The sequence below is a fragment of the Mizuhopecten yessoensis genome, unplaced genomic scaffold (genome assembly GCF_002113885.1).
Source record: "Mizuhopecten yessoensis strain PY_sf001 unplaced genomic scaffold, ASM211388v2 scaffold7817, whole genome shotgun sequence".
Lineage (NCBI taxonomy): Eukaryota > Metazoa > Mollusca > Bivalvia > Pectinida > Pectinidae > Mizuhopecten > Mizuhopecten yessoensis.
In genome coordinates, this window is record NW_018407237.1 from 100,025 (window position 1) to 123,382 (window position 23,358).

Genomic DNA, 23,358 nt, shown 5'->3' on the forward strand with positions numbered 1-23,358 from the left:
TAAACTATTTCAAACTTAAAGTAAAGATCTACTTGGCCGATTGAACTGAAACTTTGTAGGAATGATCGAATCATGGTCCTGACAAAGTGTTGTTATTTTTCGGGTCAATCAGAAATACAATTTGGCTGCCATGGCCGCTATTTTGCTACTAAGTTCTAATAGGCCGATCTCACTTAAAATTGGTCTAGGAATGATCAGCTCATGGTCCTGACAAAGTTAAGTTAACATTATACTATTTTTTACTCAAATTGGTACATATTTCAACAACAAAAATAAATACTATAGACTCAGGTGACCGTTAAGGCCCATGGGCCTCTTGTTTAAATTTAACTATCAAAATGGCATTGCGCATGATAGATAGGTGCCTATGCAATACCTGGGTTTGTTATGTAGACCAGCAGTGCAAATCTTTTTCTTAATTACAGTAGTGAGGTCAAAGGTAAACTTTAAGTGCTAGTCAGGGGGTCAAAGGTCAACATGGGTTAAAATCTTTAACAATCTTCTTCTCAAATTCCATAAGGCCCAGGGTATGGCATTTTGCCAGTAGGTAATTGGGGTGGAATGTGATAAAGTTTTCTCATTAAAATGACCTTGACCTACTTTCAAGGTCACAGGGGTCAAATATTCAATATTCAATATTCAAACTTCAAACAACAATATTCTAAGAACCATTTGGACTAGAGTCATGATACTTGGGTATGTTATGTAGACCAGCTGTGTGAATAGTTTTCTCTAATATATTACAGTAATGAGGTCAAAGGTAAACTTTAAGTGCTATCCGGAGTCAAAGGTGAAAGTGGGTTAAAAGCTTTGAAATTAAAATTTTAATTGCTCTGCAAGCAGTCCTGCTCTTGGAAATGGTTCTGTTCTAATTTCAAACAACAATATCTTAAGAACCATTTAAGAGATGTTAAAATTTCCTTTATGTTAATTACCAAATTTGGTCTGAAGTTACCTATATGTCAGTTTCATGTAACAAAAGAAACAGGTGAGCGATACAAGCCCTCTGGGCCTCTTGTTATCTGAAGCTTATAAATTAGGAAGGATTTAAGGGTACATAATGGTGTGTTATCTTCTGATTAACATGATCATGCTACCAGGATCAGGTCCTTGCTCAAGTACACCAACATACCCTGTCTCTAGCACACATTACATGCATTCATGCTTACACAACACACATGGAGGCACGTCCTTAAATGACCTTAGCTGTTAATAGGACGTTAAACAAAATAAAACTAAACCAAACCAATCCTTGCATCCAACCACTCCATTGGGGTCTTAGTTACACTGGGTATTAGCATAGAAACAGTAGAGATCTCCACTCTATATCCATACATACACTTATAGAGGGATCATCTGGGTTACTTAGTTTTTAAATGCCTTCTCCTCCTAAGTAGTTAATCTTATTTCAACCAAATTCTTAATGAAAAATCCTATTAGTTTTAAACAAAATGGAAAACACGCTTCAGAAAAAAGGAAAATTTATCAAAAAAATCATGAAGCTGGTATATTTTACTTTTTAAGCCGCTCTTAGCGAGAGCCGAGCGGCTTATTAATTCTGTCCAGAGAACGAAATGACGGACCCACTTCCGTTCGGGGTGCATGCGCATAATTCAGACTTGCATGCTTCCGCTATATAGTTTCGTTATCGTAAATAGGAAGTAGAATCTCTGACACTCACCTGTGGGTTACATAAAGTCTTCTGATACTCTTCTCCAAATAATAATCTATACTTTAAATAATTGCTTAAAACAAAATGTTTATCTCCGGTGCATTCTACGTCAGTGTTGTGGTGGTGAAATTCGTGCACTGGGTTTGAGCATTTTAGCACCTCGGATCACAGGGTCACGTTACAATCACACATATGCTATACTGATATGGGTCACAACACACTTAAACATGTTTATGTGTGTTGTGACCCATATCAGAATAGCATATGAGTGATTGTAACATGACCATGTGGTTTACGCGTGTGAAACGCATATGATTCGAAAAAGCACATGTGAAGCCTGTCAAGCATTGACGCTGTCTGTAGAAGGAAGAACTAAATAAATATACTTATTAACTGTATGATTGATGAAGTATAACCTCTATTTTGAAGTTTCAAACGGGAACGTAATATGGCATATCGTGCTTAGGTTGAAAACGGTAATGGCTCTTGAGACGAGACAATATATGTGAACTGTGTATGCTTATCAAACATTTCTGTAACACCGCATGCTTTTTCTAGTATATTTATTTATGCAAATGTAACAATTTAAGAACATGACACAACTGCCGCTGCTGTTTGACAAGAATTCGCGCCGTGTCTATTATCCAATCCGGTGTAAGGGACATAACTCTTACGCTGGTAAAGTCGCATTGAGAGATATAATTCAAATATATTCCAAGAACATTTGTGAGATTTTGTATATTCAATGACAGTAAATAAAGTCACAACATTTATTAATAATTATTATTAATATGAGTAAAAAATAAATTAAATTAAAAGGAGTACAATGTCTCTTTTCTCCATGCATGTTTTCCAACTACTGTTAATTATCTTTCATTTCACAAGCACAAATGCACCTATTCTTTATTATCCATTCACCGATTGCAATTATGCACGTAAATGCTCATGTCGCATCATCGGAGGATGCTAATTAATGAAAATTGTAACAATGCGTCACACTTAAAGAGGGTGAAAAAAGAGGAGAGGGAGAATGTTTTTAAAGAGGTGATTGATTTTGGAAATTCCAAAGGCAACATCATCACATGAACATGACCTGATTTTCAATTAGCAGAATACAGAACAAATAACTGAGGTATTATAGTAGATATTGATGCTCAACGTGTTACTGAAACAATTAAATTTAAAGTGGTGAGCGGCTTTAATGTCACACTGACATAATTATAGTTTTTTATGTTAATTAACAATAGTTTTTTTGTGCCTGCAAATATGATATTTTATATTACCCAAAGCATTTGAACAAACTAGAATGAAAACCTGTATACTGCATGATGTATGTTTCTGATTTTGATTTTGTCTGCACCCTATTACTTCTGTTATGACCTATCTGCACGTTTTGAGTTGCTTGTGTATGTTGTCTGTGTATTGTCGTTTTCAGATTATGATTTAACAACAGAACTGGATTATGTGCCGGAAATTGAGAAGTACTATACCATTCCTCGTAACTCTGAGATTGGGAATGTGTACAGGCAGTTGCAAGCCATGCGCCCTGCCTCCTTAGCAGGTCTGAATCAGTAATGTTACATAGCATATTTGTGTTGATATGAGGATTGGCGTATTCGGGAATAAAAAACTGAACAGGAGTCTTAAACCTCAAACAAGGTCATTTAATATTGGTTTGATATTATTAAGCTCACCTGCCCAAAGGGCAAGTAGGCTTATGCCGTTGCGTGGCGTCTGTTTGATCAGTGTTTGTCCTCAGCTTTGTAGCCATCACAGCAAGCTAGTGATATCCTTCACCATACATTTTCAGTTATCAGTCTAATCTTTTCTCAAAAACCATCAGACTGATTTTATAGCTGCTAGAAAGTTGGCTGGCTGTTTTTAGGGGTCCATAAAGGACAGAAAATTCAGCTTGCTGCGTTTTTAGGTCTATAAGGGACAGAAAAGGGGCTTGCAGCTTTTAGGGGCCCATAAGAAACAGAAAAGGGGCTTGATATCAAGCTTTTGGGGGCCCATAAAGGACAGAAAAGGGGGACTGGCTGCTGTTTGGCCCATAAGGCATGGAATAGGGATGAAAATTTAGGACCTTATCTTATTATTAGTTTTAAAAAGACTGCAAAGGAAAACAGGGCCATTAGGGAGTGCTTTCAAAATACAATGTGCAATGTTTACATTTGCAGACGTTGATGTCATTATGTACCCTTAACAAAGTTTGAGGGACGTAATATTTTTGGTTCGTTTCTTATTATTATTATTATCCCCCGCTTTCACCGAAACGGGGGATATTAATTTCGTTTCCGTGCAATAACTACAACAAATGTTAACCGATTTTCTTCAAACCTAGTCACAGGGTTAACTTCTTTAGGGGCTCTGCCAAGTTCGATGACCACTTTCAGCGGACCCCTTTTGGCAGAGTTATGGCCCCTTGAATATTGAAAAACGTCATTATCTGCCACGCTTTGTTTCCGTGCAATAACAACAACAAATGTTAACCGATTTTCTTCAAATTTGGTCACATGGTTAAATGCCTTAAGGGCTCGGCCAAGTTCAATGACCCCATTTGGCGGAGTTATGGCCCCTTGAAAAAGGACAAACATCATTATCTGCTGCGTTTTGTTTCCGTTCAATAACTACAACAAATGTTGTCCGATTTTCTTTAAACTTGGGTTCAGCATTGGGTACAGCGTTTAATGCCTTGAGGGCTCAGCTAAATTTGATGACCACTTTCAGCAGACCCCTTTTAGCGGAGTTATGGTCCCTTGAATAATGAAAAAACGTCATCTGCTGCGTTTCGGTTCCACTAGGAATAACCACAACAAGTGTTAACTGATTTTCTTCAAACTTGGTCACAGGGTTAAATGTCATTAGGACTCGGCCAAGTTCAATGACCACTTTCAGCGAACTTTATTTGGCGGAGTTATGGCCCCTTGAATAACAAAAAACATCATCTGCCATTTCTGTTCATTAACTCCTGCAAATATTATCCGATTGTCTTCAAACTTAGTAACAGGGTTCAACGCATTAAGGGCTTGGCCAAGTTTGACAACCACTTTAATCGGACTCCATTTGGCAGAGAAATGTCCCCTTGATTAATGAAAAATGTCTTTATCTGCCGTTTCCGCTTAATAACTCTAGCAAATATTAGCCAAAATCCTTCAAACTTGATAAATATCCTGTTCCTGTGTCTTTCCACCCATCTTGGGCACTCCTTAGTTTTCGTGTGATAAATCTGTAGATAATGTTTAGATGTTTCAACCAAATTCCGTATGCACATCCGACTCATGCTAAGTTTGCCAACCGATGTGATTTGCATACATGCCATAACTTTCTGGTGCAAAATAGTGAGATCAGTGATTATTTTTAGTGAGATTTGGTCAAAAATAGTGAGATTTTTTCTCTGAATTCGTGAGAAATTCGTGAGACTTTTAAAACATAAATTATATAGCATATATCATAGTATTGAATCATTTGTGCTATTCTGAAGCCTCTTATTACTTTGTTAGAGCCAAAATTGAAGATTTTTTGATATTTTAAAGGATTTTAGGAAGGTTTACACATGAGATACGGTCCAGATAAAGCTATCAATATTTAAAAGTAAACAAATCACATAAAAGGCAAAAAATAATAGTAATTAAAAAAAGAAGAAATTCCACAGGGATGTCCTTATTAACCCAGGTTAGAAAAAATATATCTCAAAACATTGGGAATATCTAATTCTAATTTGTTGGAAAAAAAATAACCAATAAATACTATTTTTTATATATCCAATTCTGAAGAAACTTGTTTCCTTCTGTTTATGTTATTTTCATTAACACTCAATCCCATCCCGACGGCAAGAGAATGAATTCCGGATTCAATGTCAGTGTTTCGGTATTAACAGCTCTGACATCTCCTTATGTTGCTGTTTAATGTTAATATCAACTGTCATCACATATTAATTAGCAACTAGCCCAAACTGTATGTGGGATCACTGAATTAATTGCTTAACAGTTCACACAGGGTGAGCAAGTCATCAAGCCATGCCCCGCTGGCCGGGCCATTCAGAACTTTCACATCTATGCTGCTACTGTAATTGGCCTGGCCTGTGATTTAAGTGGCTGGTGTGTGACTTCAGACCTCGCGGTGACCAAGGTCAGTGTGAATCCATGTAGCTATTATCATCATCATCATCATTTATTCACTAAGATTGACCAAATTTGTTTCTTTTCGTGAGATCAAATTATTTGCAACAAAAAGCGTGAAATGGGTTCCCACGCCGTGAGACATTTTGGAAAGCTGTTTTTCGTGAGTCTCACGCCTAAATCGTGAGATATGGCATGTATGGATTTGTGCATATTTACGGATAATCAATGAGGTATATAATAGGGCTTCTTCAAGTTTCAAGCTATACATTTTGTCTCAACAGCACGATACTCACATGTTTAAACCTAACCTCAATTATGTTAACCTACAATATGTCCTGCAAGCGGGGGATATAAATTCCACGAATTTGCTTGTTATTATGCGGGCCTAGGGTGATGATATTTGGCCAGAAGCAAACTGGGATGAAGGGCTACCAAGTTTGTTCAAATAAATTACCTTCACTTATTTTTAAGGTCACAGGGGTCCAATATGTTAAAAACTTTAAACAACTTCTTCTGAATAACCAAAATACCCAGGGTGATTATATTTGGCCAGTAGCATGCTGGGATGAAGGGCTACCAAGTTTGTTCCAATGAATGACCTTTAACATTATTCAAGGTCACAGTGGTCAATTTTTAAAAAAAAACTATAAATAACTTCTTCTAAAGAACCAACAGGCCTATGGTGATACTATATGGCTAGTAATATGCTTGGTGGAAGCCTATCATGTTTGTTCAAATGAATTACCTTCACTCATATTCAAGGTTACAGAGGTCAAATATGTTCAAAGTTTAAGCAATTTCCCTTGAATAACCAAAAGGTTTAGGGTGATGATATTTGGTCAGGAACAGGCTCAGTTGAAGAGCTACCAAATGTTGACATTTCAAGGTCACTGGGCCCAGCATATTAAAAACATGTTTAAATGTGTTAAGTATATTAAAAGGTTTTGAACAACTTAGTCCAAAAGGCCTAGATGATGATATCTCAGACCAGTTACATGCTCAGATAAAGAACTAAGGGGGTGTTCAAATGATAAACCTTCACCCATATTCAAGGTCACAGGTTTCAAATGTGTTAAAAACATTTAAAGAATTTCCTTTATGATATTTGGCCAGTTTCATGCTCTGATGAAGAGGTATTAAGTTTGTTCATGTGAATGACCTTGACACACTTTCAAGGCTACATCTGGTCAAATGTTTATAAACCTTAAAACGTCTTCATTTCAAGAAACAAGAGATCTAGGGTAATGATATTATGCAAGTTGAATGATGGGATGAAGGGCTAAAAAAAATTTCAACTTCATGACCTTGTTAAAACCTTTTAACAGTTTCTTTTTAATGACTTAGAGTCATGCATACTTATATTTTGCCTGTAGATTTATATTAGTCCGCTTTAAGGTTACAAGTGTGATGTTACTACCAGGTGAGTGATGCAGTCCCATTGGGCCTCTTGCTGTCACACTGTGCTCAGATTAATCAATATCTAAACTCAAGATTCTGCAAGATATCTTGCTTTAATATCATTCATTTTTTTATGAAACTTGGTATGTTAATAAGCTTACTGATCTCTGATTGGTTGACAGCTTCAGCACAATAATTCTGAGGAATCTTTGTCAATATTTATATTATTCAAGGACAAAGTGTTAAGCTTAAAGATGAACAAAACCTGCACATATATATTACCATACTGCTATCTGATTGGTTGACAGTTTTCGCACAATAGCTTGGTCAAATAGGACAGGATTCTGAATTTCCCCTTAAATAATAGTGACATCTACCAGTAATTAATGAACAATAGAAATACCTTTGGTTTTGATGATGTAGAATAGATTAATTATTGGCAAAAAGGGACAATGTTTGTGTCGCCTGCAACACGAGGCGACATATAGTTATCACTTTGTCGGCGTTGGTTGTGTCCGAAACAAGGTTTTCGTGCAATAACTTGAGTTTCCTTAAGTTGATTGAACTCACTTCATTCTAGCAATAGTTCTCAACCTTAATAATTAAAAAAGTAAAAATGTGGGGGGTTGTTCCATGCATTTCCATATTTTCATACATTCAGATAAAGTAATGCATCGGAAGATCCTAAGTATGTCTGATCGCCATGGGATGTGCTTCTAGGGTACTCTTGTTCTACAAACAGGCCTAAAGTTATAATGTATGGGCAGGAGCTTGCTGGCTATGAGTGCTACAAAGTTGCAGAAAGATACGACATTGATCTTCCTGTACGATACAGGTCGCAGTACAAAATTCTGGTATACACATACAAGGCACTGAATGGAACAGCTCCTAAGTACCTACAGGAACCTATTACCCTGTATCAGCCGTCAAGATCACTGCGGTCGGAGTCAGAATCTTTGTTGTGTGTCCCAAAATCTCGTACTGTGACCTACGGAAACAGATGCTTTGGGAGGGTTTCGGCTACGTTGTGGAATAGCTTACCATCTGCTATTAGGAAGTCGAATACCCTGGCCAAGTTCAAGAGGGACATAAAAACTCACCTCTTCACGTCTGCATTTTAGAATCTTTGCAAAGACGTCATGTAAATACCACCCTTTTATTTGTTCAATTATGTGCACATTGCTTGTTAAATGTATGCAAGTGATTGCAAGCCTTTGTTGTTTGTTTTAACAATTATAACCATTACTATTATCCATATGTTGTAAAGTGCCTTAGAGTAATTTTACAAATTATATAGGGCGCTATATAAATGCTGTATATTATTATTATTATTCATTCAAGGTCATAGGCATAAAATCTATTTAAAGGTCTAAAAAGAGTCTAAAATGACTTCCTCTGAAGAACCAAGAAATGATATAAAAGCATGAAGTTTATTGGCATGGATTACTAGAACTTTGACATCTGAGTAACTATCAAGGCAATTAGAGTCCAAATATTTGGCAAGAACTTGGTGCTATAGTGAAAAGGCCACTTATAACAGGTGAGCATCTTCAGGCCAATTGAGCCTCTTCTATATCTAATAGAATAATATTAGATACAAGACCTATCTGATTGATAGCTGTAGAGTTAATATGATTGATAGCTGTAGAGTTATAGCTGTAGAGTTAATATGATTGATAGCTGTAGAGTTAATCTGATTTCTCAAGTTTTGTTTCTGTCATACAGGTATCCCTGTGTCCGGCTCACAGGTAGCAAGACGGCCCTCGATGAACCCTCCCAAACCGCCCCCTCCTGTGCGTAGGTCATCCTCCATAAGTACAGCAGCTGCACCACCTATTGTCCAGCGTCTGAGGAAGACCCCACCACGTGACATGGCACACAAAGTACATCCTCCAGCTTCCTCAGGGCACCGACGCAGTAGCAGTTCTGGGGGTCTGTCAGAGCCTGCATATGCTGATCTGCAGACAATACAACAGAGCATCCAGTCACGGCATCAACAGCAGAACCAGCTACTACAAGCTAATCCTTACGCTACCACAGGCACCCAGCACATAACACTGTCAGCACCGCCTACACCCTCACAACACATGCCACAGCCACTGCCCCATGGTGGCATTAACAATCAAAGAGGACAGCATCCACTTTCAAGGCAGATTGTGAATCCACATTGTAAAAGAGTTGGTGGAACTGATGCACCAACAGATCCTCCCCCAGGCATACCAGGGATTGGATTGAAAAAACAGGGGAATGCTCCATCCTCTCCACCACCAAACATGGATGTTGACTTGCCTCCGCCCCCAACAGAGTGGGAGCTGGAGGAGATAGAAAAGGTGTATAGTTGCCCTCCACCCATCAAACCGAAGCCCCATTCCCAAGGGGAAAATCCAGAAAATGTCCGAGCTTCCTTATTATCAGAACTCAAACTTGGACCCAAACTACGACGAGTGACTTCTACCGATGATGGGTCGGAATGCTAGGGGAGAGAGTGCTTTGTGGGTTTTTTTAAATGAATATTTATATGCCCAGGTATTGAATACTGGTGGAATCACAGGGGTTATCTACCCTGCTCACAGCTGTACTGTGAGACATTTCAACATACTTTTTATTCCTTTTTCCATTTATTTTTGGATGTGTGAACATTGAGTCAAAGGCTCAAAGGTCACCTATTCCAATTGCTTTTCGTCCTTCGTCGCCCATTGTCTGTAACTTTTTTAGCCCACCATCATCTGATGGTGGGCTATTTAAATCACCCTGCGTCCGTGGTCTGTGGTCCGTCCGTCCGTCCGCTGTCCACCGTCCGTCGTCCGTCCTTTAAGAGCTCTTGTTATCGGTATTCCTCAAGAAGTACCAGAGGGATCTTTCTCAAATTTTATATCTAGGTTCCCCTTGGTACTTAGCTGTGCAAGGCAACTTTTGAGACTGATTGGATAAACGACAGGCAGCCTTATTGGATTTTGATAGTGAAAGTTTGTTTTCGCTATTTCTCTGAAAGTACTGGAGGGATCTTTCTTATATTTTATCTATAGGTTCCCCTTGGTCCTAGCTGTGCAGGGCAACTTTTGAGACTGATCGGATAAACAACATGGCTGACAGGCAGCCATATTTGATTTTGATAGTGAAAGTTTAATTGGGATTCCTGCCCCACACAAGGGGCCAGGGCAGGGCCCAAAAATGGAAAAATAACCAATATTTCAAAAATCTTCTTCAATTCAAATGAACTTGTTACAATCAAATTTTATTCATGGATGGAAATTCAACACACACACTTTTGGGTATATTTTGTCTCTTCTCAGCTAAAACTTATTCAAACTTATTGGAAATAATTATCATGAGATAGCAATTCAATGGCATGAGAACAGAATATCCTGCCTGGCCCCAGGGACCGGAGGGGTGGGGTCCAAATGGGTAAAATTGCTCAAGTTAAAAAAATAGTCTTCTTCAGACTGAGATATATTGTACTAGAATAAAATACTATTCTTGGATGGAAAGGTCCTTTGGTGCATTAACTAAATTATAAATGTCATTACCCCCCATGTCATCTGCTCTGGCTCTCCCCGAGGGAGATGGTAAAGTTTTTTTTAATAATTTGTATAGGTAAATAACACTTTTGGGTATATTATTACCATTTGATCATCTGTTCTCCGTTGAGGAGGAGATTCTATTTTGATGGTTTATATAGGGAAATAACACTTATTGTATTTCACTTAGTTTGCATGTTGATTTCCATTTCACATCATAACAATAAAATTGAGCCACCGGTACCTATATAACTCAGGTGACCGCTAAGGCCCTTGGGCCTATTGTTCTAGATTAAATTGGCTAATTGTTAGCTCAACTTGCTCAAAAGGCTAAATGAGTTTATGCTGTGGCATATCTTCCGGCGTCAACTTTGTTTTCTTTTAACAACTTTTTCTCAGTCTGTTTGTTGTCAACTTTTACTTTTCCTTTAAAGTGTATTTCAAATAAATTTGATCTGAAGCACTAAAAGAACAGAGATCTAGAGTGCAGAGGGGCGGAGCTAAACAGGGCAAGTAAGGATAAAACTTATCTTACTCTGTCAGGACGGGTGAAGGCATTTTAATCAAATTTGGTCTGGAGCATCCTTGGAGAGTTCCCAACTGGGTCAGAAGCATGAGAGTAAATAGGGGAAATGGAGTTAAATGTCTAAACATCGATCTGCTCCTTTAGTACAGGATTGTTCTCCACAGATGGAGCCCAGAGCATCCTTTGGCTAACGCGACTCAATGCTATATAAATATAGTTGTTCAGGAGGTCTGGGGTGACTACAGGAGGTTTTATACCACTACATGGTTTTTTAACTCACTGTCATCAGATGGTGGGCTATTCAAATGCCTTTTGTCTATGATTTGTCATCTTAAACAATTATATGGTCAATATTTCTCAAAACACACTGAAGGGATCTTTCTCAAATTTCATATGTTGGTTTTCCTTAGTCTTTAGTTGTGCGTATTGAATAACAAGACTGATCAGAGGAACAAGATGGCTACAGACGATCATCTGGGATTTTAATGGTTAGAGATTTTTATCATTATTTCTCAAAAAGTTCTGATGTGATCTTTCCATAATCGTTCCCTCTGTTGCTTAGTTGTAGCTCACCTGGTCTAAAGGTCCAGTGGTGTTTAACACTTCTGACAGGCTTTCTGAAGTTTTGCCTGTTACTTAATTAAGTCCATTTTAATATATTCAACCTTGAACCTGATCAAGATCTTGAGATGGTGGCGGTGCCAACCTTACATAGAACTGATTAAGATTTTGAGATGGTGGGCGCCAATCTTACATAGAACTGATTAAGATCTTGAGATGGTGGGTGCCAACCTTACATAGAACTGATTAAGATTTTGAGATGTTGGGTGCCAACCTTACATAGAACTGATTAAGATCTTGAGATGGTGGGCGCCAATCTTACATAGAACTGATTAAGATTTTGAGATGGTGGGTGCCAACGTTACATAGAACTGATTAAGATTTTGAGATGGTGGGCGCCAATCTTACATAGAACTGATTAAGATCTTGAGATGGTGGGTGCCAACCTTACCTAGAACTGATTAAGATCTTGAGATGGTGGGCGCCAATCTTACATAGAACTGATTAAGATCTTGAGATGGTGGGCGTCAATATATAGTATACCAGGTCATATTGTATCATTAGCTCACCTTGTCCAGGTGACCTTATCCTATACTGTGGCATCCGTTTTCTGTCCATCAACCAACAAGTTATTGAAACCACTTTTTCTCAACTGCTGATCGTAATTTAACCAAATTTGAGTGGAATCAAACAGTCATGATATTAGAGTATATAAAATATAGAAGAAGTTATTAGAATTAAGAATTAACTATTATGTTCGTTATCCGGAACACACTTGTTAACAGAAAGCACTTCAAAACTTACATGCTGTCTTTGACCTCAAGCTTCAAATGCGGAAATGAAAGTGCGCAACTTTCTTCACACAGATCACTGTGTTGGAGTGTGCATGTAGCTGCTGTCATTAACTAAATTCATATTCTAATTCAGTACAGATTACATCGGGCACTAATACATCAATACCAATATGACACTTGACACCTCCTCAATACGACGTACTCAACAGTAACTATTGTTGTGTTCCTATAATCTATCAATTGATTATCAAAGCCACACAAACTCCTGTAAAAACATGAACCGGCGAACCAGGCCTAGGTTGTGATTTTAGTTGTGGGGCTCATCTATGTATGACTGTGCATTGTGACCAACTTTCTGGTTATGCAGTGTTGTAACCTTGGGTGTAAAAAATGTACCTTTCCATCTAATATGTATTTAAGCTTTTTAAAACTTATGTGAAAATTAAGAAAAGCTTCAAGATAAGTGTTACTTTCATGAAGGATTTATGCTATTGAAATCAATATTTCACTTCAGGATATCCAAATTTTTCAAGTTCAATTTAATAGAGTTTTAATAATCTTTTCCCCCTCCGCATTAAAGCCATTTTGGTCTCTGTGGAGTATAACATATAGCTAGATAGATCGAATAATTAAGAAAAAGTAGGCTTGGCCGGGACTGGAGAAATACTTTGAGTTAAGATTGTCTTAATAATAAGTAATAAGAGTTTGAGCTACTATAAATGTCTGGGCCCACCCAATGCTACCATGAATGTCTGGGCAGTGGGGCTTTAGTTCATGTCTGGGCCCACCCAATGCTACCATGATGTCTGGGCAGTGGGGCTTTAGTTCTTGTCTGGGCCCACCCAATGCTACCATGAATGTCTGGGCAGTGGGGCTTTAGTTCATGTCTGGGCCCACCCAATGCTGCCATGAATGTCTGAGCAGTGGGGCTTTAGTTCATGTCTGGGCCCACCCAATGCTACCATGAATGTCTGGGCAGTGGGGCTTTAGTTCATATCCGGGTCCACCCAATGCTACCATGAATGTCTGGGCAGTGGGGCTTTAGTTCATATCCGGGTCCACCCAATGCTACCATGAATGTCTGGGCAGTGGGGCTTTAGTTCATGTTACAACTTATACTTCTTGTACCCTTTTGTAAAATCTGTAAGTATTTAATCGGTTATAAACTGAAAACTATACACCAGGTGAGCTGTTAAGGCACCTGGGCAGTATACTATATCATGGTGAAGACACATGGCAATATGAGTATAACACAAAATACCCACTATAAGTCTACATTTGTATATATAATTGGGAATAAATCTAAACAACAAGTCATGAGCTTGTTTGTAAACTCTTCACCCCAAACACCTGTAATCATATTACCAACTTGCATAATAATTAAGTTTTGATGAATTGTGTTGTTTGTTGTTGTCTAGTTTATCCTCATAATCACACGCCTGGTTTAAGATATAGAAGATAATAGTCAATGAGGGAAGTGAGCTTTATAAGGGGGACAGCCAGATCTTACTCAAACGCTGATATTTGTCAATAATAAGGCACTATTTTGTAGATTTAGACTTAAGTTGTATATACAAATATGTACACAACTGAGGTTTTATTACTATTTATTGGTGTCTTGTGTTTAATCACATTTATATATTTCTAGATAACATCACTACATGACTACAACATTTAACAGCTTTTAGCCTTTGCTTTTAGCCCCTCCCCCGCCCAAAAAAAACACCCTGGGTCAGGACCAAATAGGGAGAATATAGTTAAAACTTGAAAATTCTACTCCTTGAATAAAAGAGATTTTAACCTTATTTGATAAGAGCATCTTCAGATTGAACGGATCCTGTAGGTAAATCCTTAACACAAGAGGTTGTCAAGAGGATCGTTGGGCCGAGGTGAGTCACCTTTAAAACAAGAGGTTGTCAAGAGGATCGTTGGGCCGAGGTGAGTCACCTTTAAAACAAGAGGTTGTCAAGAGGATCGTTGGGCCGAGGTGAGTCACCTTTTATAAACAAAGGATTCAACAAGAAGCTTTCACGTGATACACTGTGATCAAGGAATATGGTATTAAACTGTTTAATTGACCCATTGGAGGGCAGTGTCATGGTTACTTTGTATTTTGTTATTAGTCACCTACCTGTGAAACCGGGGGGACTATAGGTTTTGTCTGCGTCCGTCCGACCGTCCGTCCGTCGCCAAAATCTGCAGGTTAAGGTTTGGGTTAAAGTTTTGTAATGGCTTACCATTCACTTAATAATGATGTTAGGATGCTGATTCTCAGCATAGAGGTTCTTTAGGGGTCTAGCATTAATGCTGTGGATTGAAAATGGAATATAATTTTATTTTTTCGGAGAATTTTTGACATGTTTTGGACTTTAACTATCTTGGCCAAAATCTGAAGCTTAAAGTTTGGGTTAAAGTTTTGTAATGGCTCACTGTTCACTTAATAATACTGTTAGGATGCTGGTTTTATGTACAGAGTCATCTTTATGACCCCATTTTAACATCCACTAAGGGGAGGAATGTGTAAACATCCCTCTGACTGCCTGCACTTTCAGATTCTATTTAGTCTTAATATTGTCTTACAGCTCACTCTGCAGACTCAGCACATTGTGGCTTAGTGAGTTGTTTTCAGTGGTTTAGAGTCTAGAATCAGCACATTGTGGCTTAGTGAGTTGTTTTCAGCGGTTTAGAGTCTAGACATCAGCACATTGTGGCTTAGTGAGTTGTTTTTAGTGGTTTAGAGTCTAGACTCAGCACATCGTGGCTTAGTGAGTTGTTTTCAGCGGTTTAGAGTCTAGACATCAGCACATTGTGGCTTAGTGAGTTGTTTTCAGTGGTTTAGAGTCTAGACTCGGCACATTGTGGCTTAGTGAGTTGTTTTCAGCGGTTTAGAGTCTAGACAACAGAACATTGTGGCTTAGTGAGTTGTTTTCAGCGGTTTAGAGTCTAGACATCAGCACATTGTGACTTAGTGAGTTGTTTTTAGTGGTTTAGAGTCTAGACTCAGCACATTGTGGCTTAGTGAGTTGTTTTCAGCGGTTTAGAGTCTAGACTCAGCACATTGTGGCTTAGTGAGTTGGTTTCAGCGGTTTAGAGTCTAGACAACAGCACATGGTGGCTTAGTGAGTTGTTTTCAGTGGTTTAGAGTCTAGACTCGGCACATTGTGGCTTAGGGAGGTGTTTTTAGCGGTTTAGAGTCTAGACAACAGCACATGGTGGCTTAGTGAGTTGTTTTCAGTGGTTTAGAGTCTAGACTCGGCACATTGTGGCTTAGGGAGGTGTTTTTAGCGGTTTAGAGTCTAGACCCCAGCACATTGTGGCTTAGTGAGTTGTTTTCAGCGGTTTAGAGTCATACTCAGCATATATTTATTTTTTAACAATCTCCATGAATTTCATTTCAAGCATTGGAAAGACCCTAGTGAGCAGTAAAGGCCCTTTGTTTCTTCTTCATCCCAGTGTCAATATTTTTTTAAATGCTAGAATGACCTGATTGCATTCAATATTCTTGATAACTGGTCTTTTTGGTTACTTACAATACATTTTCAGCTTGCATCTGTCGTCTCCGTCATACGTAAACCTTATTCTCAAAAACCACTGAACCAACTTCAATGAAATTTTACAGGAAGGTTCCAAAATCAAAAGTTAACTATACTTATGAATGTAGTTCATGTGAGCGTTAAGACCCATTGGGCCTCTTGTTATCTCTCCCCAATGCTTGAAGAAAAGCTTGTTGTTTTAACCATTTTTATAAATAATTGTCTTATCATGAAATAAATTATCATTGCATTTACTTTGAGGATAATCCAAGATCTATCATTTTACTTAAGATTGAAAGATTTTATTGTGTATTTACTTAAAAGTTGTATCAATTGCTTTATAGAATCATTTATCTGCTGTCATCAGTTGAGACCTTATTGATTGTGGAACAAATTTACTGAAGAACTAGATCTATTATGTAACACCCTTAGTGCAAAGTACAAAGTTGTTAAATGTGTGTCAAATAGTCTTAGACTTGAGTGTAGTGTACATGTCAGTTTGTAGCCACCTTCATCTGGACAGTAGCCAGATCCTTTGTCCCTGACTGGGCGGTAGCCAGTTCCTTTGTACCTGAATGGACGGTAGCCAGTTCCTTTGTACCTGAATGGACGGTAGCCGGATCGTTTGTACCTTAATGGATGGTAGCCGGATTGTTTGTCCCTGACTGGACGGTAGCCAGTTCCTTTGTACCTGAATGGACGGTAGCCGGATCGTTTGTCCCTTACTGGGCGGTAGCCAGTTCCTTTGTACCTGAATGGACAGTAGCCGGATCGTTTGTCCCTGACTGGACGGTAGCCGGATCATTTGTCCCTGACTGGACGGTAGCCGGATCGTTTGTCCCTGACTGGACGGTAGCCGAATCGTTTGTCCCTGAATGGACGGCACCCAGATCGTTTGTCCCTGACTGAACGATAGCCAGATCGTTTATCCCTGACTGAACGATAGCCGGATCGTTTGTCCCTGACTGGACAGTAGCCGGATTGTTTGTCCCTGACTGAACGATAGCCGGATCGTTTGTCCCTGAATGGACGGCACCCAGATCGTTTGTCCCTGACTGAACGATAGCCAGATCGTTTCTCCCTGACTGAACGATAGCCGGATCGTTTGTCCCTGACTGGACAGTAGCCGGATTGTATGCCCCTGACTCGACAGTTGCCGGATCGTTTGTCCCTGACTGAAAGATAGCCGGATCGTTTGTCCCTGACTGGACAGTAGCCGGATTGTATGCCCCTGACTCGACAGTTGCCAGATCGTTTGTCCCTGACTGAACGATAGCCAGATCGTTTATCCCTGACTGAACGATAGCCGGATCGTTTGTCCCTGACTGGACGGTAGCCGGATTGTATGCCCCTGACTGGACAGTTGCCGGATCGTTTTTCCCTGACTGGACAGTTGCCGGATTGCAAAATGAAGTTGGTGTGACCCTGGGGCTAGATGAACGAGCCCCAATAGAGGATTTTTGGGTGTAAAGCTGTACTAGTTAAAAAAGAACCTAATCTCCTCTTAATAATAATACACATAAAAGACATAAAAAGACCAATACATGCTACCTGATTTACCTCTGGGTATAGCCCCATCCCAGGGACTTAATAAATAACTATAGACACAATCGCTAGGCATGGGGGAAAAAAAATCATACTCCATCTACCAGGATTTGCCTCTGGGTCAATCCCTGCTCCTGGGCACTGATTCCCTAACTAATTGTTAGGCATGAAATGAAAACACAGGATACTACCAGGGTTTGTACCTGGGTCAGTTTTACAGAAGGTTCTTTGGTCATAAAAACATTAAAAGGGTTGACATTTTGCTAACAAAAATATTTGCTAGAAAGTATCCTTGTAATCAGGAAAAATAATGTTATATAAAAAGGGGTGTTGCCCCACTTGATACTTAAAGGCACATCCCAAAATAGGGATTTTTTTGTAATTTTGTTATTAATGAGAATATCTTGCCATGATTGCTACAGGTCTGTTAGACTTAATCTCACATCAGAATTATTAAAACTATTGTTTTTGAATTAACTATGTCAAGTATCATCTGTAGTCCATTAATTTTGTGGTCACCAGTGGCACAAAGTCAATGTAAGGTTAGGCGTGGAAGCGTCAGCAATCTCCCTCCATGATTCCTCAGTCAATCCATCAACTGTTTCAAGTCACCTGAGATGAAGGCTCAAATAACCTATTGCAATCACTATTCGTCTCTTGTCTCTCGTTCTTTGTGTGTGAACTTCCCACATTTTTAACTTCTTAAGAACCTATGAATTGGTTTCTTTCTAACTTAATAAAAATCGTCTTTTTTGGAAGAAAGTACCAAATTGTAAAACTGGGGTTCCTGCCTCAACCCTAAGGACCAGGACAATGTTCAAAAGGGAAAATTTACCAATTTTTTACACTTCATGGATGGAAAGCTCATTAGATCCCTCATCTAAATTGTAAATTTCATACCCCCACCCCAATTTGTCTATTCTCCTTTTGGGAGAAGATACATTTTAACAGTTGATATAAGGAAATAACAATTCCGGGTAAATTTGGTCCATTTGCTGCATGGTTTAACCTTTGCTTGAATGATTATGATGAAAAGGTCATTAGATGAAAAATAAGATCCTGCTTCACCCTGGAGTCAATAGGGAGAACATTGGCTGAAATTTTTAATAATCTTTTCTACACTCAGATGTATTAGAGTCAAATTCTCTTTGTAGAAGGAAGGGCCTGAATGGTTAGTGTTTGGGTGTTCTCCCTTGATGGAAGGGGATACAATTTACAGGCTGTTCTCCCTTGATGGAAGGGGACATTTACAGGCTGTTCTCCCTTGATGGAAGGGATACAATTTACAGGCTGTTCTCCCTTGATGGAAGGGATACAATTTACAGGCTGTTCTCCCTTGATGGAAGGGGATACCATTTACAGGCTGTTCTCCCTTGATGGAAGGGATACAATTTACAGGGTGTTCTCCCTTGATGGAAGGGGATACAATTTACAGTGTTTTATGTAGGCAAATAACACTTTTGAATTTATTTTTTCCATTTTCAACAGGAAATAATTCAGTCACGTTTGGAATAATTCTGATGCTATTGCACAATGACCCCCCAAAAAAATCATTTTGTATTAGGTACCAAAATAATTTATTGGTTTAGTTTAAAGTGGGATTTTTGTCCTTGAGTAAAATGGGCCTCTTTGTTCTTTGAATCACTTCTTCTTAAAAGCTGAAGGGCCCAGGGATCTGCTACTTGGCCAGAAATTACATCGGATAATGTTATAAAGTTTCTTTATAAATATATCATTAACCGTCTGTCAAGGTCACAAGGGTAAAAACTTCTTTATCAAACCATCATCAGATCATCATCAGGCTATTGTGATATGTAATTTTCCCTTGGTACTAAATTGTGCTATTCACAAAGACTGTTCGGATAAACAAAATAGCCAACAGGTGGCCGTGTTGGATTTTGACAGGTATCGCTATTTTTCGGAAAGGAATGGAGGGATCTTAATGAATTTTAATAGGAAGGCTTTCCTTGGTCTTTAGTGGTGCATGTTTACTTTAATAACTGATGGAATAAACAAAAAAGCCGACAGGTGGCCATCCTAGATGGGGTTTTGTCTTTCCATCCATTTTCACAAATGGTACATTCTGTTGCCATTGATTCCCCCCACAGTAACATGTGTGTTATTTTTAGCAGTTGTGTCTAAAAATATCAGCAATTCTTAGATAATTGTGCTATGTGTTTATTATTTGGTTTAAATAAAATGCACACAATGAACATATGTTTATGATGGACACTTGATCAATGTCCGTCACCGCTGCGTAGTCCAGCAAACAAGTAGTTTAGACCTACTTAGTTACCACATCACATGTGTTGGACGGTATAAAGGAGGGGAGTCGGACAGTCCGATTTCCTGGTATACATGCTGTGTTTGGTCTGATATATTTATACAAAACACACACATGCATGGATAGACAGTAGCAAGGAAACTTTCACTGGAAAGAACCGAACATGGTTTTAAATGAAACAGCCACATATTAGTTTGATCGCTACAGGATGGCCTTTGCACTTTAGAAAACACACCTAACTTAATTTCCCGAATGTCACACAATATTTATACCCACAGCATGCTGGTCTTTCTGGTCATAGCTCCTGAGAGATCTAAATTAGTATCGTTTGTTTGCCGTGGACATGCTTTGGACAAGTGTGAATTATGGATTTGATCTGTCAATAGTCAAGGCCACTGTTTCTACAGAGGCAGAATGAGTCATGCTCACTACCTCTAGTTTAAAATCAGAATAATAATTAAACTTGGTTTCAACAGTTTTAAAAAGGATCAAATGAATATTGTGTATCAGGTTTTCATTCATTATCATTAACCAACTTGATCAACAAAGTAACCAGATATATCGTGAGAGTAGTACCACTCCAGAGAATGATGGTGGTGAGAATGACCGCCATATCCAAACAATCCACTATATATATTATGCATATTATGTATATATAGAGCAACCACTATACATATTATATCAGAGAGTTGCAGCATATTGTATCATTGTTAGAAGTGAACAAGAATTAAAATCTCTGCTATATTTACAACTAACCTTTGCTAAAATCAAGATTCAAAATTGTGAAAGTCAATTCTCTTTTAGTTCAAATAAAGAAATCTTGAAATTAAAGAAATGGTCATATTTCTGAAATTATTCCTTTGTTTTGAAGAGTTTTGATGAAAAAGCTATTTTTGCTCACCTGGCCTAAAGGACCAGTTAGCTAATGCTGTAGCGCAACGTCCGTCTGTTGTAAAAACAAATGTTTAAACTGCTACTAGTCCTGGGGGGGCAATAGTAGAACTTGAGGTAAATATTTAAAATCTCTCTCCATCTGTACAATTGGATTCCTTAGGCAAAGGGGATTCCATTTTGTACAAACAGAGGGTGTGGCCCTCTTTGGACAGAGGATTAGGGCTCAATAGGGGTCATACTTTATGTTAATGTTTAAAATCCTTCTCCTTGATTGGAGGGATTTTAACCAAATTTTGTAAAAGCATCCTTGGGCAAAGGGGACTCAGTTTTGTACAAATGGAGGGTTGGGTTTCCTGAGGAGAGAGGGGCAATTGACTAATAGGGGGAACATTGTGATGAATGAATACAAGAATTTGGCAAATAGGAAGGGTAGAGGGGCAGGAACCTATTGAGTTCAATCTTTATTCCTTACAAATGGAGGGATTTTAACCAAATTTGATGTAAAGCATCTTCTGGCAATGGGGACACAATTTTGTATAAACAGAGTGTGCCAAACCCTCTCCAAGGGGCAGAGGGGCGGGTCCAAATAGGTCCAGGGGCCAGAGGGGTGGGTCCAAATAGGTCCAGGGGGCAGAGGGGCGGGTCCAAACAGGTCCAGGGGGCAGAGGGGCGGGTCCAAATAGGTCCAAGGGGCAGATCCAAATAGGTCAAGGGGGCACAGGGTGTGTCCAAATAGGTCCAAAGGGCAGAGGGGCGGGTCCAAATAGGTCCAGGGGGCAGAGGGGTGGGTCCAAATAGGTCCAGGGGGCAGAGGGGCGGGTCCAAATAGGTCCAGGGGGCAGAGGGGCGGGTCCAAATCGGGGGAATGTAGAGATATTTAATATTTAAAATCTTTCTCCTTCTGTTCAAATTGAGGGATTTTAACCAACTTTAGGGACAGCTGTTGCTGAGAGACAGTGCCAATATTTGAAAAAAAGTTGCAGTATTATATTTAATGGGAATATTTTCCCAGTGTTGCTTAATTATCCAGGTGAGTGATACAGACACTCGGCGTCTGGTTTTTGTAACCACATTATCATGTTTATTGTGATTGATTTAGACATATATTGGTGTTTCTTCCTGTTATGTTTTTGTGTCCAGAAACTATAACTGAGATTACTGTGGGTCAGTGGTATGTATATAAAACCTATTGACTGAGCAGGTCATTGTAGAGGATGTTTTTCACTTTTGAATATCATCAGACAAACTGGGGAAATGTTAACACCTTTGATTGGTTGAGAAAGAACAAGTGTTGATGCATTTGATTTGTCAAGATTTAGATGACAAGTGATGGAGTAAATAATATTTTTTACAACCAGTTCCAACAGAGTACATACTTAACACAGTTTATCAAACAGAATATTTATTTAGTGGTTATTATGATGCATATTCTGAAGAGTGTTCCAAATAATTATCTACTCAACTTTGTATGATGAAAGTGATAAGCATGAGACATTTTGGACATTGATATTTTTTGTATGATATTGTAAAGGGTGATAATGTCATAGTTCACCTGATTACCAAATGAAAGATATCAGTAAATGTCATTTCACATTAATTATGTCATGGACAGTTGATATATCATGCATACAAGTTTTGAAGCTAAAATAAAATAAAAATATGAAGAAACACTATTTGTTGTTTTTATGTGACAGTTGTTCCAGTATTATTTATGATTGTTATTGCTCACCTGGTCGAAAGGACCAGTAAGCTTATGCAGTGGTGAGGTGTCTATCATCTGTCTGTCCGTCAACTTTTCATTTAAAACACTACTTGTCCTGAGTGGAAACACTTAAAATTCCTCTCCAATTGTATGAATGTAGATATTTTAACCAAATTTGATGTGGAGCATCCTTGGGCAAAAAGGACTCAGTTTTATTAGCTCAACTGGTCCAAAGGACCATGGTGAGCTTATGCCATACCGCAGCGTCCGTCGTCCGTCCGTCCGTCAACTTTTCCTTTAAAACGCTACTGGTCAAGCACGACTGAGCAGATTTTGACCAAATTTGGTCAAAAGCATCCTTGGGGGAAGGGGAACAAATGTTGTATAAATAGTGGGTCTGGCCCCCATGGGGGCTGAGGGGCTGGGCCCAATAGGGGAAATATAGCAAATTCTTTAAAATCCTTCTTCTTCTGTAGGAATGAAAGGATATGTTCCATATTTGGTCTGAAGCATTCTTGGGTGAAGGGGAACCAATTTTGTATAAACCGTAGCTCTGGCCCCCCCTGGGGGCTGAGGGGTGGGGCCAAACAGGGGAAATATAACAAATTCTTTAAAATCCTTCTTCTTCTGTAGGAATGAATGGATTTGTTCCATCTTTGGTCTAAAGNCAAACCTTTCTGTAAAAAGGAATATTCACGAGACGAATATCCCTTTTCAAATGTTTTCATAAAGTGCATATATGCAATGACAAACTACACGCGTATAAGAAAAAAAGAGAAACGTTTGTGATTTTTTTTTATTACATTG

General features: G+C 38.8%; 2 protein-coding genes across 5 annotated transcripts in view; one reads left to right on the forward strand and one right to left on the reverse strand.

The window, feature by feature from the left end:
- Nucleotides 1-10,173, forward strand: part of LOC110454375 (metastasis suppressor protein 1-like) — a 104,220-nt gene extending 94,047 nt beyond the window's left edge. For 3 of the 4 annotated variants that reach the window (XM_021503843.1, XM_021503844.1, XM_021503845.1), the window contains 2 exons: nucleotides 3,108-3,233; nucleotides 8,920-10,173. In XM_021503843.1, coding sequence (XP_021359518.1) covers nucleotides 3,108-3,233; nucleotides 8,920-9,671 — 878 coding nt within the window. In that variant the 3' untranslated portion in view covers nucleotides 9,672-10,173. The remainder of the gene's footprint in view (nucleotides 1-3,107; nucleotides 3,234-8,919) is intronic. The other variant, XM_021503846.1, reaches the window with a different exon arrangement.
- Nucleotides 10,174-14,882: 4,709 nt separating this feature from the next.
- Nucleotides 14,883-19,027, reverse strand: LOC110454374 (uncharacterized PPE family protein PPE16-like). Its single transcript, XM_021503841.1, has 3 exons — nucleotides 18,889-19,027; nucleotides 17,388-17,603; nucleotides 14,883-17,177 (listed from the first exon to the last, which is right to left on the reverse strand). Exons 1-3 carry the CDS (start codon nucleotides 19,025-19,027, stop codon nucleotides 16,849-16,851), a joined length of 684 nt encoding a protein of 227 aa, XP_021359516.1. The 3' UTR covers nucleotides 14,883-16,848.
- Between the last annotated feature and the right edge of the window lie 4,331 nt (nucleotides 19,028-23,358).